Here is a 16,478-nt window from a genome sequence, read left to right as displayed (position 1 = left end):
GGATTTGGTTAGTTCTTGTGGGACACAAGGGGGAAAAAGATTATTCCATCACCTATTTATTGGTGAAATGTTTGTTTGTAACCAGATTAAATGTAACTTGTTTGTGGGGTGTTTTTCAGTCGTGATCATAACTGAAGAGTGTGTTTTAATATTCAAGATGGAGGTTTGTTTAACACATAAGAAGGCAGATAATGGGGATGGCCAAGAAGGTTGTGAGAACTAAATCTGTTTTAGCCAAGCACATTATTGGGGAGGTTAAAATAATGGCTGTAAGTGATAAATGCTTTGTTGACATTGGACTTTTTTGGGGAGGTAACAGCTTCCTGCTAACATTTACTTCTGTGTTACCTTCTGCTAAATCATTCTACAAAATGTGTTTGTGCCTGAGTTTTCAAGTCAGGAAGCACAATGTTGTCAGGGCTTCCTGCTGCTGCCTTAGTGCAGCACCAACCTGTATTTATGCCTTACTTAGTGGAGAGAGGAGCCAACATATTGGCCAATTGAGGATGGATAATTAGTACCTTGTGTTCCTGTTCTTTTTTTTTTTTCCCTTTGTTTTCTAACTATTTTTATCACTTGCATTTTTACACATTCTAGGGACAGGAAAAGGAAACGTTGAGGAGGCAGAAAGACTACTTAAGCCTTATTTGGCGCGCTATCCAAAGGTAAAATGAATCTTAACTTATTTGGTGTGTTCATTTAATGTTTTCTTGCCAAAAAACAAAGATCTATACTGTATGGTCAGATTGAAAACTGTTATAGAATACTTGTATTTTTATTATTATTTATTACAGGGAGCCATATTCCTGTTTTTTGCAGGCAGGATAGAAACACTAAAGGGTAATATTGATGCGGTAAGTAATCATTTTGCTCTTGAGAAAGTAAATTTCAAAGGCTTTGGAAAAATTCCTCCAGGATTGGTATTTCCTTTTTGGCTAATGCTTCCTCTGGATTTGGCCTATATGTAATTTGTAGTTTATTGAATTACAAATAGGAATTTCGTAAACTATTTTGACTAACTTGTTTCTCCAGCTCATTTTCCTACCCCTCTCAAGTTCTGGTGATAATCTAGCCCAGCAGTATTGATGACACAGTTTTCTCATTGTTTTTCCTATCCTGAAGCAAGATGTGTCTTTAATGAGACCCATTGATAATCCTTTGCCTTCACTGTGAGTAGAGAGCCATAAAAGACTTGAAAAATTATTAAGAATACATGTCCAAAATACTGTGAGACAGAGTATCATCTGGTGTGCAGGGCAGTATCTCCCTTGACATCTGTGGAAGCACAGCAATAAATGTCAGCTGAGCATCTGTCCTCTGCCTTCAGTTTCTTAATTTCCCTAGACACAAACATTCATTTTGATTATGCTTAGAACAAAACTTTCAGGAGTGGGGAGCTCTGTGGCAGGGTAAACTTGCTAACACCAGGATGACTGTGTAGCCAAGAGCCTCTTGTGCAAAGCCAACAGATGTGATTTTGGGAAACACTGGGCTGTCAATAATTTGGAAGTTGCAGGGGCCATGCAGGCAGATCCTGGAGCCCCGATGTGTGTTACAGCATCGCTGTCTGTGCACTTACACGTGACTAAGGCAGTGTTTGGAAATCTCTGTGTGCAGGCAGTCAACAGGTATGAGGAATGCTGCGAAGCTCAGCAGTACTGGAAGCAATTCCATCACATGTGCTACTGGGAGCTGATGTGGTGCTTCACCTACAAGCGCCAGTGGAAGATGGCTTTTTTCTACGCAGACCTGCTGAGCAAAGAAAACACTTGGTCAAAGGTAAGTTCAGCAGAACAGGAGGGCAGGAGGCCCTATAGTATCTATTAACTTTCAATCTAATTGAGTTGACTTTCTGTAGCTTTGAAAGTACAGCCTATAAAGTAGTATAAACCTGGCCTGCTGTGGCTGCTACAGAACAATGTGAATTGCAGGCATTCAAATCTGAATCTTGGTGGGCAAGCAGAAATCTTTTGGGCCCAACCGGTAGATGAAGAGTAACTTGTTCTAGATGCTGTGTGTTGACTGGTTGTGTCATCAAATGTTGCAACTAATGGTGTAAGTTGCCATTTCTTTAATTATGCTATGGATAAAAGCTCTTCTGGTGGTGAGCGAGGTTAGCCACGGTGGTGCCTCCAGGGTAATAAATACAATTAGAAGTGGTGCTCATCCCTGTGCATCTGGAAGGGAGAAGTTCTTCAGTCCAGAACCCTGGTAGCTTTCCTCCCTTTGTCTTCCCTTTCTGCCTTTTTAAAAATGGGGGTTATGTTTCCCCTATTCCAGTCAGTGGGAATTTCCTTGGTCTGACTTGACTTCTCAGATATGATGGGCAGTGGCTTAGCAACTTTATTCACCATGTACCTCGGGGTACATGAACTTGTGCACCTTCAGGTTCATTAGATGGTCTTGAACCCAGACTTCTCCTGCACTGGGCAGTTCATCTCTCATTCTCTACCTTCGGCTTCTGTGACTTGGGCAGGGAGGCTGGGGCACTTGGTGGTGAAGGCTGAGGAAAAAAGTCGGGGTGCTTCAGCCTTCTCCAGATCCTGGGTAACCCAGTCTCCTGTTTTCTTCCAGAGAGGGCCCACATTTCTCTCGTCTTGCTTTTATCACCAACATACCAATAGAGTCTTTTCTTATGGCTCTTGCCATCCCTGGCCAGACATCAGTGCTTTAGCTTTCCTAACCTGATCCCTGGCTGCTCAGACAATTTCTCTGTATTCCTCTCAGGCTACCTGCCCTTCCCTTCACCCTCTGTAGGTTACCTTTTTGTGTCTTGAGTTTGTCCAGGATCTCCTTTGTCACCCACATGGGCCTCCAGGAGTCTTTGGCTGACTTCCTCTTTTTTTGGGACGCATTGCTCCTGGGCTTAGAGGAGGTGAGCCTTGAATATTAATGAGATTTCATGGGCCCCTCTTCCCTCCAGGGCTTTATCTCATGGTACTCTACCATACAGATCCCTGAGGAGGGCAAAGTCTGCTCTCCTGAACTCCAGGGAGTGACTGTTTTCTAGAACCTACTCTTTGGGATATGTCGCCAAGTCGTGATGGGACACAGAGACTGTATAATACTAGTTTTTTTTCTCTGAGCATGACCTTATCTTGGGTTTTCTAGCATGTGTTCCTAACAGTATTAAAAACTTACTTTAAGCAAGCATGAGATTTGTTCTTGGAATTTGGATACAAACTATAAGCTGATACATACTAAACAAAGACATGATGATGTGAACATCATACTACATACATACTAAACAAAGACATATGATTTAAAAACAATATTCTGTACTCACTTTCTAAAATACTTCTCTCTTAAATTTTTGTAAGACTGTGAACAAAGGCAGGAACTTCTTCCCTTTATGTTGCTGTTTTGCGCTTTATATGAATAAAGGTGATGCTGTAAGTTCATTTTTCTGTATAGATATTCTTCATTGCATTTACAGGCTACTTACATTTACATGAAAGCTGCTTATCTCAGTATGTTTGGACCAGATGACTGCAGTCCTTTTGGAGACAGTGAAGCTGAATTATTTAGGTAAAATTTACAAACTCACTGTTACAACAGGTTACTATCTCTTCATGTCACAGTGTTGGGGGAAGAGAGGCAAAGCTATTCATCATGCAGATTTGAAGATTTGTGCAAATAGGGTTGGATTGGTAGGAAATTGCAGAGCTAAACATCCTTTAGGCTAAAGTGGACCCTGAGTTCAGACAGCGGGTTTCTCCTGGCCATACAGTGGCTGCTGCTGTTCCATGTAATACATTCTTTTTCAGTTGCTTCCTTTAATCAAAATGGAATGTAAGATGTGAAAGCCTTCAATGGATTGAGCTGCAAGATGTGTTCTTCCTTAGTGGGAACATCAGCACAATTTGATTCTTGGGTTCTGAGTCTCAGAGAAGTAAGAAATAATTAAATATGCAAGTGAATCTATGCATTATAATTTATAATTATAAATTATAAAAAAGTGAGATAACCTCACGTGTTAATGTAATGTTTCAGCCTGCTGGAACAAAGAAAATTTGGTAACTTTAGGGTTTACAATTTTTGTATGAAATCTAATTTTTTAAAATGTGATTACATGATACTTTTCAAGTTTTCTCTGTCTTTTGTAATCATTATAAACAGATTTCACTGAATTTGGAATCCATTATGAAGTGAATAGTTTTAGTCTTTGGGAGAACGGGAAGACAAAAGCTAGTTTGCCTCTTTCTTAGTCTGTGAAGAGAGATGAGCCCTTTATAAGTCAGGTGCATCATCTAATTTAATCTTTCAGTGGGGAAGAGTCCCTCTCCTCCTGCTTGATTAAAGAGGAAGCCTAGAGATAAACGTGCCCTGCATAAAGACAGCTTTTGTGAGTATGTATGGCTCAGCTTCCCCAAGGTAGCAATAGCCCAGTGTGTAACAGCTTTTTTAAGTTCTCCTTGTTTTGATTTTTTTTTTTTTTTTAGTTTGAATGTCTTCATCCCAGAGGTTCACAGGGGTAAAATTCCTTACGTTTTCCTTTAAACTTTCAGGATTGTTCCCAGTCTGAAACTGAAAATTGCAGGGAAATCTCTGCCCACAGAGAAGTTTGCAATTCGGAAAGCACGACGGTATCTTTCTTCAAACCCTGTTCCTTTGCCTGTCCCACCTTTGGTAAGTCAGAAATATCCACATACATTCCCTTTTCAACATTTTTGTAATTTAGAGAAATAAACCCGAGGTAATTGGAATAAAACATCTTTCCTTGTTTCTAAGGTAAAACCTCTGCAGGAGACTGGAATGTTCCCAAAGCAAAGCCAAATGAATGTGAGGAATGCTGTAAAACTGGGGCATGCACCAGCCACAGGGAACTCAGCCAGTTGTTTGTGACACGTAAATGTGTTGCATGTGTAACTCATTATTCCAGCTATAGAGTAGCGTGCTCCCAACAGCTTTCTTTTGGTTCCCTTTGGAGGAACTTTGCCCTGGGTCTCTTCTGTCGTGTCATTTGCTAACAGAGGACTTTAAGGTACAAGGAGGAGTGGTGTCAAGGAAACAATGAAAGGATTGGGGACTACATGTAAGGAGCTGTTTAACGTGCACCTGATTGATTGCAGTTTGCTGCTCTCCAGAGCAGCTCACGGGTGCTGGGATGAAACAACCGACTCCTTTGGCCTTTCCAGGAAACCATTGCGACTCTTGGGGTTTTTTGTTTAGTTTTTTTTCCGCTGTAATGCTGGCCTGTTCCCTGTGGGCAGCTGCATGCACCATTCATGGTGCAGTTACAAAAATCTGTCCACAAAGAACATGTAAAAGAGAACATAAAAGGGTTTTGAGTCCAGGGATTTGCCAAGTGCAGTGGTGTTAACACTTGCAGCACTTTGAGCTGTTGTGCTTTTAAGAAAGAGATGGATAATTAGTAAATACTCTTTAAGAAAATGCCAGAACAAGGAGAGCCCCTTGGAGACCACTCCCCAGCCCACCAAGGGTATGTGATGCTCTGCCTCTTGAAGAAATAGTTGTTACAGCAGAGTGTGGGTATTCACCAGGGGCCATGTTCCACTAATAAGAGTGAAGTGAGAAAAATAATTAGGTTACTTTGATGTTCCTTTCAGGCTTCAGAGAGGAAGGAGTGTTCACACCTGGGGTTTGGCTGGGCTATCCTAATGGGATTTTGACAGAGCAGGTTTCTGTACCAGGAGCTCTCTGGCCGGGCACCGCGTCCTTGGCTGCTGTGCAGTTGCGTTTCCAAGGCAGCAGATGCCGCAGCTGAACAGATAAAAGCACTTTATGGATGTGGAACTGGGGGCAGAATCTCATCTCCAGGATTTTTCTTTTCATTATCAGGAGACTTGCTGGAAGGAGTGAGTCCTCAAGCAAGTCTTAGCTCAGAGATTTAGCCTTGAATAAATGTGGTTCGAACACTTCTGTTTGAAAACCGTGTTAATGAATCTGCACTAGGTACAGTAAGCTCAGCACAGGTTTTCCAATCAACAGAGACCAGATGGTGAAAGCAACAGCGACTGGGGTTAACATGCTGTTTCAGCTATTCTAGCCTGACAGCTTTTTGTGCCCTAGTTCCACAATTCAGTTATTCTATATAAAAATTTTATCCAAATGCTTTAAATTATCACACGCAGACAAGGTCAAGTAAATAAATAGAATAAATACATCAGACACTGATCTCTTCTCTCTGGTGGTCAGTGACAGGACCTGAGAGAATGACATGAAGCTGTGTCAGGGAAGGTTTAGGTTTGGTATTAGGTAAAGGTTCTTCACCCAAAGGGTGGTTGGGCACTGAACAGGCTCCCCAGGGAATGGTCACAGCACCAGCCTGACAGAGCTCAAGTGTTTAGATAACGCTCTCAGGCACAGGGTGGGATTCTTGGGGTGCTCTTGGGCAAGACCAGGAGCTGGACTCAATGATCCTGGTGGGTCCCTTCCAACTCAGGATATTCTGTGATTTTATGATTAAATAACATGTCATGGAGGCCAGTTGTAATATTTTCATCTTTCACTTTGTGATTGGTAGTAGCAATGGGCATTTGGTGATACACTCAAAGAACCCCGAGAGCAAATAGGAATTCAGCCAATAGTTTTAATAAAATTTACTCTAAGGACAGTTGAATAATAAAGAAGTTACTTTCTTTGGGAACGTTGTACAAACCTGAGGAATGTAAGAGGTTTACAGTTCAGATTTAAAATTCTGTCAGTTTGTTTGAAGCTTGGCTTAAAGTTTTAAGGGTTTGTCCTGCTGTCCTGAGATTTCATACTTTTTCTGTGGAAGCAGTACCTCACATTTATTGATGAGTGTTACTGCCTTGGCTGGGATAGAGCTGAAAAACGAGGGGAGACCTTAATGAAGGGGCAATTATCCATGTGCTATCAATGTTTTAAGTCTGTTTTGTTGGTGCTTGCCTTCTTCTATAAGTGAGATTGTGTTTGCATTCTGTTCAAGCAATGTCCTTTGCATTGTGTGCAGTAAGTGACTCTTGAGGTGTCTTCCAGGGCTAATTTGTTCTGAAAACCAGTGTAACAAGTTTTCAGTTGCAATGAAAATATGTTTTGACAAACTGACTTTATTTAAGGAAGCTGTAACTTTTTCATCATGCAGAGATAAACTGAAGTATTTGACAACTACATTTATCCAGTGCTGTAATTAATGATGCTGTCATTTCTCCCTGACCCCAGGAAATGATGTATATCTGGAATGGCTACGCTGTAATTGGAAAATGTCCCAACTTAACAGAAGGCATGTTAGAGACTTTAAATGAAGCAGAAGCAGCATTGGCAAGAAGTTCAGGTAACCAGTGGTAGGGTTTAAGCATTTATTTTACAGGGCAATAGCTAAAGATATTATCTGTGAATAGAGAGACAGTCATTAGTAAAGTTAATTGGATCACAGGAGGAACACAGATAAGGAAACCATAAATGGTTTATGCAGATAGGAATATTTTTTATTTTTAATATAGCAATAACTTAAAATAATAGCAAGTGATTTTCTATCCATAAATGTATGTTAGGAATGGTTTATGATGTGTTAAAGGACTGTTAATTTTGCTAGATCAAAATCAGTATATGCATTGGCTTGATTACTTGGATCCTGAAGCTTTGTTAACCTCAGATATTCCAATTTTGAAGGATAAATAGGAGAGGAGTTGTTTTTTTGTTTTAAAAGTGCTGTCAGTTTATGACATGACCTTTGGGCTGACTGGTGTCACCAGTGTGCTGCAGAAATCCAGGACACAAGGGATGGCCTTCCTGTCAATGAGCACAGTATAGGATTTAACTGAAACAGGCTCTGCTACCACATTTTCTCTCAGTCTCTTAATTCACTATCCATGAGAAAATTGAATTGGTGTTTATTTCTTGTCAGTCTTTCCCAGTTCCTGTGGGAGTTCAAGCAGTCTGCACAGCTTTTCTCACAAAGTTTTTCCTTGACCAATATTTGATCTCATTACTTTTATATACAACCTTCCTGCAAAAGGATCAAGCCCCTGTTGATAAAGGAATATAGGCTAAAACACTGCATTGCAGTCTTTTCTAGGGCCTTGGACTTCTGTGCAGTGAGTTACACAAGATTTGAAAGGGTTGCCTGAAAGACTGGCTAAAACTATCTATTTTTAATTAATTGAAAAAGAGAATGGGAAAATATTTTCAGTGAAGGTGACATCCTAGGAAAAGGCCTTTGACCATTTCACCTTCTTTGTCACCCATTTTGTTTCATCATCTTAAATAAGTGAAGTATTTCCCTGTTCCATTTTTTTTCTCAGTTGGCAAACTGTGGGTAAGGCTGCATTTTGCAGGGATTTGTAGCCGATTCATGTTTCTAGAACACTATGAGGACATGAAATTGAAAACTGGGATGTATTTTAAACATGCCAACAATTTAAAGTGTTGCCTGTTCCAAATACTGACTTGCTGTTTTCAGGCATATTTAATGAATTGGAAATGAGCAACTAAGCTGAAGATTTTTGCTTGTAAACTTTTAAGAGTAAGCTGCCTATGTGGATTGGCTATGAAAAACCCAGTAGTTTTCTTTGAAATGTATTATGCAAAATTTTCTGATGAAGAAAGGGTGTTGATAATAAGGACTTAGAACTAGGTGAGGCTGGTAAGACTCTGGGCACTCAGAAGTATAAACTCCAAAGAAGAAATGGTAAGATGTGAGGTACAGGTAGCAAAGTTTCACATATTTTTATTTAGCCAAATGAAGGTAGAGAATTGACAAAATTCTTGCCCATGAATGGACTATGAGACTACAAGTCAGGAAGCAGAAGAGTTGTACAGGGCAATAAAGGCAAAGGGTGGAGAGACTGTAAATTGGACTTCAGTATTCACGAAATGGACACCCTAAATTAGTTTTTAGGTGTCAGAGCATTAAGACTGTGGAATAGCCTTTCAGTGGGAGTAGGGAGGGAAAGAACATCCTAACAATTTTTGCACAAAGTTTGATCAATTTTTGAAAAGCTTGATGTGTGTTTGTCTCTGCATTAAATTCACCAACTAGTTCTTTTCTGTGTTTCAGTAGATGGACTGTGCTCACACTTACCTTTGAAAGTTTCCCTACAGGTAGGAAAGTCTCTTCTGTTCTAGAGTTTCTAAAATGTGCCATTTACTTCCTCCTGCAGCTACAGAACTACTGGCAGATGACCGGTGTGTGATAAAGCTGTTAAAGGGATTATGCCTCAAGCATTTGGGCAAGATCTCAGAAGCAGAAGACCATTTTAATTACATCTATTTAAAGTAAGTTTTCATACCTGGCATGTAGGAGAGCTCTTGAGTTTCAAGTAAGAGGAGATGTAGCCATGATATGAATAGAAGGGAGAGGACTGCAGTATCCTTAGTGTTTACTTCAAGGTATTTCAATTTTAATTTCCAGTGTTGTTAGCCATGTGTTGAAGAATTTCAAATATGCAATTTTTATTGAGGTATTTTCTCCTTTTGGGGGGACTGTAGGTGCACAAAATTTTTCAGATACCACTTACTTTTTTTGCCCCCTTCCTCTTCCCGGTCATGAAGAAGGTGTACCCAAGAAGCCAAATGCACTCTGCAGGTGGGAGCATGATTACAATGGGAACTTCTGCACATCATGTGGTGCATGGCACCTCTTCTTGTCAGCTCACATGGATAGAGCTCGTGATGTTGTCATCTTTTCTAACACTTTCCTGATAATAAAGGCATTATTTTCTAATCCTGAGATTATACATATTGTGTAGGATGCTTATGCAAAATACACATTTAATAACCCAGAAGAGAGCTTCAGATAGAGAACATGACAAGTGTTGTAATAGAGATTGATAGCTCCTTCTGATCTTAGCTAATCTCCTAGTTATTTGTGTTTGGACCTGTTAAATGAGGGAAACAATATATCATTTCAAGGTCTCTAGGCTATTTCTTTTCCAATGCAGTGAGAAGAAGATAAAATATGACCATTATCTAATTCCAAATGCCTTGCTGGAGCTGGCAATACTGTATCTGGAGCAGGATAGAAGAGAAGAAGCAGTAAAACTTCTGGAAAAGGCAAAGTAAGTGAAAAGCCTGTGTTGGTGTCTGATGGGTCAGTTTGGTGTTTTACTGGTTAGCAGGAAGCAGAAGCATTTCATTAATATCGTGGAAACTCATTTCATTTTTCCTGTGGGAGTGTGCATGCCTTAGTTTTGGTTTGGACCTTTCCAGTGGTAGGTGTTACATTTGTTCAGTCTGGGACTTGCAAAAAGAGCCAAAAAAATTTAAATATCTTAATCTAAATGTCAAAAGTTTCCATAAGAAATAATCCATGTGTAACAAAATGTAATAATCTTTGTAGTCTATTTGCTTATTCATATAAAAGATATATTAAATTAAATCAAAGCTCTGTGTTATGGCTAAAATAGCATTACTTAAATTGGTGGCCAGCAGTGCCTGTTTCTTTCCTTGATGAAATACATTTAAGATAATGCTTCAGGTTACACTTGGTATCTTTGTATTGTTTCATCTGCATCGAGGCAACTTAAACACCTGCTTTTACTGTTTTGTGTGATTGATTTTTCTAGCAAAATAGGTTTATTGGGAAGTTGGGCTTGATCATGTGTGTTCTTTATTATAAAATTAATAAATACAGGGTTTGCATCTGTTTGAACCTTTACTTCTCTGCTGAGCCAAATTTTGGCAGGGATGGGGAGGGAGGGAATCCAACCCAAACAACTCTTCCCCCTCTTCAAGCATCCCAGCATCAAGGTAGTTCACCTCTGCCTGGATCCTGAATGAGTCCAGATGTGCAGAGTCACTGCCACAAGCATCAGCAGCTACAAAACTGATGCCTGCGCCCGGTTCAGAGAGGTCACACACAGTTTCTATGTTGTTTTTTGTCCAAGTCAGGCCACTCTGCAAGTCAGAGTAGCAAATCAAGCCTACCAAAGATTATGGCAAAAGCCTGTCAGCACAAAAATTAAAGTATTGCAATCCTTAATCTCCTGTGCTTGTGAGCCTGGTTCTCTGTAGACTCATGGAAGATATTAAGAGCAGCAAAAATTGCATTAGCAAAGTGCAGTGGAAAGTGTTTCAACTGGCTTCATGTTCCTCTAAACACACCTCTCCTGTCCTCATTTCCTTTGTTCACATCTCTCTTAAGGAGCGCTCTAGAAATGAATGATTTGGAGCTGCTGATTACAGCTGGAACTTCTGTTGTTGCTGCTTGGCCATTGCACATTTCCCTGGCAGCTCTGAACGTGTCTCAGGTCCCCTCAGGAGAAGGTGTTTGGATTAAAGGGGTGCACCAGCAGACAGCAACTCTGAAAAATGTGCTGTTGCCCAGTGTATGAAAGCTGCTACTCAGACTTGCTGTGCTCAAAGAACTCTTGAACACTGTTGTGACATGCAAAAAAAACCCCCTCATTACAAAACCCCTTGTTTCAGTCAGTCATAAATAAAAGTGCAGCTCTTACATTTCCACCTGTGGCATGAAAATGCTCTGTGTTTATGAGCTTTCAGCTACAAACACTGAGTGTCTCAGCAGCCACGAGAGGGAGAGCAGGGCGTTGGTGGGGTTGGGGCTGCAGAATTCTGTTTGCAGTTGGCAGGAGCGCAGGCAAGCGCTTGGCTGGTGCATGACGCTTGATTTGCCTGACCTAAATCCACATACTGCTGCTGGCTTGGATCCTCAGCTCTGGGAGAAAGAGTGGGACGAGATGATAAACAGTTTTGGCTTGGTCATGCATGGAAATATTTCTATTTGTATGACTGTAAACTACAAACAAGAATATCAGTGTACTCATGAGAAATACAGGCTCTGCATGACAAAATCTATTTAATTTAAAGGAAAAACTTCAAGGGGTTTCAAATCAGCGCCCAGCAGAACCTTGCCACCTCCTTTTCTCAGTCAGCCTCTTGGGTGTTGCATACATAAAATTATAAGCTGGTGTAGGATGGGCATGGAATTCCTGGTTTTCACCAAGAGACTGGCACTGCCACAGACAGATACCACGCTGCCATGCTTGGTTTGAATTATGAATTCCGAACTGAAAGGCTGTTAAGATACACAGAGTTTAATACTTAATGTTATGTTTCTGTAAAGATGACAAATATCTTCTACAAGAAAATTAGCGTGGTCTAATCCTCTTTTGTATCTGGATTCTGTATCCATCCTGTAGGAGCTGACATGCTAATTCCTACTAAGTAGGATCTGCACTTTCTATGTGGTCCTGGGGAAAATTTTTTGGTTTTTTATATAAGCTTTTCCATGAAAATACAGATTCTTTGAATGCTCTAGTAACTCTTTAGAGCATGACAGAGCTACTGGAAACTATAGGCAGATGACAGTGCGGAGCCAGGCACTAGATGTGTGTGGTGGAAATCCTGCTAGTCTTCCCTGGGATGGTGAATTGCTCCTCAAAAGCTGATATGGAATCTGGTGTGTGCCCACTTTCTCTTTCCAAGCTCTGGAGCAGCAAATTGTCTGCCTTCATTTCCTACACACAGTATTTGTTGGCAAACATAGGATGGAGATGGGGATGTTCCCTTCCTCTGGATCAGGACAGGTTCTCTCTCTCTATCTCTCTCTCTTCCCCCCCCCCCCCCCTTTACTTTCTTGAAATGAGTCTACCTTATTAAAATGATTTTTTTTTTAATGCTGAAAATATTTGTATTCAAATCTGTCAGTTATACTTTGAGGGGGGGAAAATTCTAATTTCTGAATGTAAACTAAGTGGATGTTACGGATAATTAATATGGACTCAGTATTTTGATTGAGTGGATCAGATTCAATTTCTTATTAAGCTATATTTTTCTGGTAATTGCCAGACAGTGGAATTACAAATAAAGAACAAAGAGCTGCCTTGTTTGGCCAGGAACACATGCCTTGTATTTTAGAGTAGGCAACAAAGGAGCTTGCGAAGAAAGGCTTTTTTGCTGTCTACAGTTGTTTTGCTTAAAACAGTAATACAAAGATAACTTGGAAATGTTTAAAATATATATATTCATCAGAGTGGATCTTCTTTTGTTTCAGACAAAACTACAAGAATTACTCCATGGAAACAAGGACACATTTCAGAATTCAAGCTGCCCTGCACCAAGCCAAATCCACCCCAGAAAATGGAATGCACTGTGGAGCCTCAGCAGTGTCGTAACTTTTTCTTCTTTGATGTTCTGTTTGTTGCAAAATTTGGTGCAGAAAATTACCAACACTTTAGATTTATTTTTCCTTCTCTTTCAAGTCAGTGAAAAACCAAATAACTTAAAATTTCAAAGGTGATGCATAAAACATTAATCTAGTGTAATAACATGGCAAAAAATCTCTCAAACCAACCATAACCCTGAAAAATATTGTTTTTCCAACAGTGGCTTTTTGAATACTTACATCTGTGTAATTCATTTTTCAGTTGTGTGCCTTTCTCTTGTGTTCGCAACATTATGTTGTAGCTTGCTTAGTGAAAGGGGAACATTTGAAAAAAAAACAAACAGCAAAACTTTAAGATTTCCAGATTTAATCTCAGTTAATTCTAAGTGTTTGTTTGGATCCATACTACTAGGAGTTGAAAAGGAAAGCGTTGCTTTTTCCCAGTACCTGCTTAGTTGGAATGGTGTGAGAAAATCTCACAGCAGGGAGGAGCTCTGGATCCTGGGCGTTTCTAGTTGTGCACAGAAAGCTTCTCTATACCAGCTTCTACCAGCCCCATTTTTGCTTCTGTAAGAAACCTGCTGGTGAAAAGAATGGTCTCTCTTATGCAAGTACCTTGACTTTTTCTTTAGTTTGGTTTTCCTGTCAAGTCTGCTGCTTGTAGCAGCTGAATTAATTTACTGAGGATTGCAGGGGGAAAGGTGGTGACAGTATAAAACTGCATCACTTCTTCTTTGACAATGGAAGGTTCTTAGGAAATGTCTTCTGTCAGAATGAACATGATCTGAAGCTTATGTCAAATTTAAAGCACAAGTCCTTGAAGGTCATTTAAGAAATGGCAACACTGCAGTGGCTGGAGTGATTCTGGAGTTACTGTGACAGCCCATCCCTTCCTACAGTGGCTGTTTTTAGGATTCCCAAGCTGACATGTCCATGTTGCAAGAGGCTGATGTTCCCTGTGGGAGGAAGCCGGGGCTGGAGCAGGCTCCCTCAGCACAAAGGAGAGCCCTTTATCTTTTTGCTCTTGATTGATCTTTTGGGAGATTTCCTGTGTAAGGGGCTTTGAGAATAGAGCAATGAGCTTGGTCTGCTTTCCAACGCCATGGAATTCCTGCTTTGCTGCAAAACTGGTGAAGTCAGTGGTACCACAGCTTTGACTTGTGTTTGCTGTTCTCCAGGCTGGCTCCATGTCTGTATGCCTCTGGGGTTTTGGGGCACACTTCTACCTCCCTTTTGAAAGAGCTTCTTCCCCATTACCCATTCTGATGGGTGGAGATGGGAGGTCTTCTGAGAGCCCTTTTTCTCCAATGGAGATGTTTGTCAGGAAGATTCATATCTATGTACCTCACAGTGAATATCCTTTCTAAAGTGATTGTTCCCAGCAGAAGAGAAAATTGACAGTTTATAGCTCTGCTTTTGCCTCCTCAAAGGAAATGAAATTGTTTTATAACTGTAAATTAATATGCAAGGAGACAGAACCACCAGTTCCTCAACAAGGAGAACTTGCATTGTCTTAAAAATAGATAGCCTTTATAAAAGTCTTTCCAAGTTAAAATGATAGATGGAAAACACATTTTTAAAGTGACTTTCTCAGATAAATTCAGTTCAGATAAATGTCTCAATTCAGACAAAATTCGGTATAAACAGTTACGCTATTTACAAGCTGCACATCAAGACTTCAGTGTAAAAATTCAGTCATTCTTTGTATAGAATAAAAAAAGTTTCTTGTTCTACTTCATGCATATAACGCCTCTTCTTCCAGTTGTGTCCTTTTCAAATATTTTGGCAGCCTTAGCATCTTTTAAGCAAGCAATGCCATGTGAAAATTAGCATAAATTGTACTTTGCAGAAACTGAACAATCCTTCTGAGTGTAGATTCATTTCTTGTCTTTGAAATTTCACCCACAACTTGGTTTTGCCTTATCTTAGATACATCACACAAAGGATGTACTGTGTGATACTCAGCCAGCTTCCCTGATGCTTTGCAGCAATGAAAATCCCAAGATTTTCCTAAGCTTTTCATTGCCTTCCTAAGACTTTCCTAGTCTCCTCTAGTCAAACACCAGCACCAGTTGCACTGTAGACCTCATCTCCAGCTTCAGCTGAGTGCTTTGTAGTTCACTGTGATGTTTGACTCCTTGGCTCCCAAGCCATAGGAAATAATCACCTTCCTTATGCAATGAGGATTTATGGACTGTAACAGTATGGATTCACTTGAGGAAAAGATGAGTGGAAGGTCTGGTACATTGTCACTGTGTAAGTGTTTGGTGTATTATATTTTGAATTGTCCAACATCACTCTGCTCATCAGTTCCTTCATTTTGCTGCTCCTCCATGGCAGGCATCCAGACTCCGTGGGGTCAATCTGGGCTGGAAGGTTGATGCTGGGCTGGTTTTTCCATTTCTCTGCATGGTGCCTGGAGCAGCTCTGCAGGACAGTAAATTGCTTCCTCAGTCTGGAGTCCCAAATGCAGTGAATCAGGGGAAAAACAAATGTGTGAGTTCTCACCTCAGGGTATTCACTTAGCAGAAAATAGTGGATATTGTCATGGAATTGCACATCAGAGATTGAAGCATGGCCCAAGATTCAGGAAATGGAAGTACTACTGCAGATGGATATAGTCAACACCTCAACTGCAGAAAGAGCAGTTCCTTCTGCATTCAAACACTGAACTGTCTGAGCAATGCTTGAGAAACCCACTCTGTGCACCAGCTTTAGCCAACAGCTGCTGCAATCAGCTCTTCCCCATCTTCAGCAAAGCCAGAAATGTTATCCAAAGACAAAAATTACTAACTCAGACAGCAGAAAAGTTTTCTGCACTTGGTAGGACCTTTATCATAAAACCTACAAACTTTATTTCTTTTTCAATGCATTTTTTTTTTAAACTAGCACTAGTAAGTGTTTTCCTGCCAGTAACCAAGGTGGGGGAGAAATTCGTTCTCAGTTTCCTGGATATCTGCAGCAGTGGCCATGGTGCCCCATGGGATAATGCTCTCACCTGAAAGTGGTGCTGGCAGGAAGGGCAAGGCAGTAAAAGGGGCACCCCTTTTATCATGGGCTCTGTTATGTGGAATCCCTGCATGCAAGGTCTCTCACTGAACTGAGGGAAGAGAGGGGCTGAAGAGCCAGCAGCTCCTGCTGAGGTCTGATGAGGTGCAACTGCATCAGCTCCCAGCTCCTGTAAGTAACATGAGATGAGATACAAGCTGTTGGGCAAAGGACACTGGGCTGGAACTGAATGTGGTCACAGCTTTTCTGGATGGCTAGAAGAGAATTTGATGAAGCCACAAACATGGTACAGAACTACTGTGATCTGGAAACACACACTTATAATTGCTCAACTCCACCTGTGGCACGGGAGCCTGCTTTGCTTACTGACACACAGTTCTATTGCAATCAACAGTTCACATGTGCCATCAAGGATGGA

The 16,478-nt window shown here is 40.6% G+C and overlaps 1 protein-coding gene across 1 annotated transcript in view; it reads left to right on the top strand.

The window, feature by feature from the left end:
• The window catches only part of TTC39A (tetratricopeptide repeat domain 39A), a 34,376-nt gene extending 19,558 nt beyond the window's left edge, over window positions 1-14,818 (top strand). Inside the window, exons 9-17 of the mRNA XM_082286816.1 lie at window positions 598-665; window positions 795-854; window positions 1,618-1,779; window positions 3,437-3,528; window positions 4,509-4,629; window positions 7,147-7,258; window positions 9,087-9,201; window positions 9,867-9,983; window positions 12,941-14,818. Of these exons, the coding sequence (XP_082142942.1) occupies window positions 598-665; window positions 795-854; window positions 1,618-1,779; window positions 3,437-3,528; window positions 4,509-4,629; window positions 7,147-7,258; window positions 9,087-9,201; window positions 9,867-9,983; window positions 12,941-13,061 (968 nt within the window). The 3' untranslated portion in view covers window positions 13,062-14,818. The remainder of the gene's footprint in view (window positions 1-597; window positions 666-794; window positions 855-1,617; window positions 1,780-3,436; window positions 3,529-4,508; window positions 4,630-7,146; window positions 7,259-9,086; window positions 9,202-9,866; window positions 9,984-12,940) is intronic.
• The last annotated feature ends 1,660 nt before the right edge of the window (window positions 14,819-16,478 follow it).

The sequence above is a fragment of the Coloeus monedula genome (assembly GCF_965178545.1).
Source record: "Coloeus monedula genome assembly, chromosome: 9".
In the NCBI taxonomy this organism is placed as follows: Eukaryota; Metazoa; Chordata; class Aves; order Passeriformes; family Corvidae; genus Coloeus; species Coloeus monedula.
The sequence above is the reverse complement of the archived record's forward strand: the minus strand, read 5'-3'. Positions and strand labels throughout refer to the sequence as shown.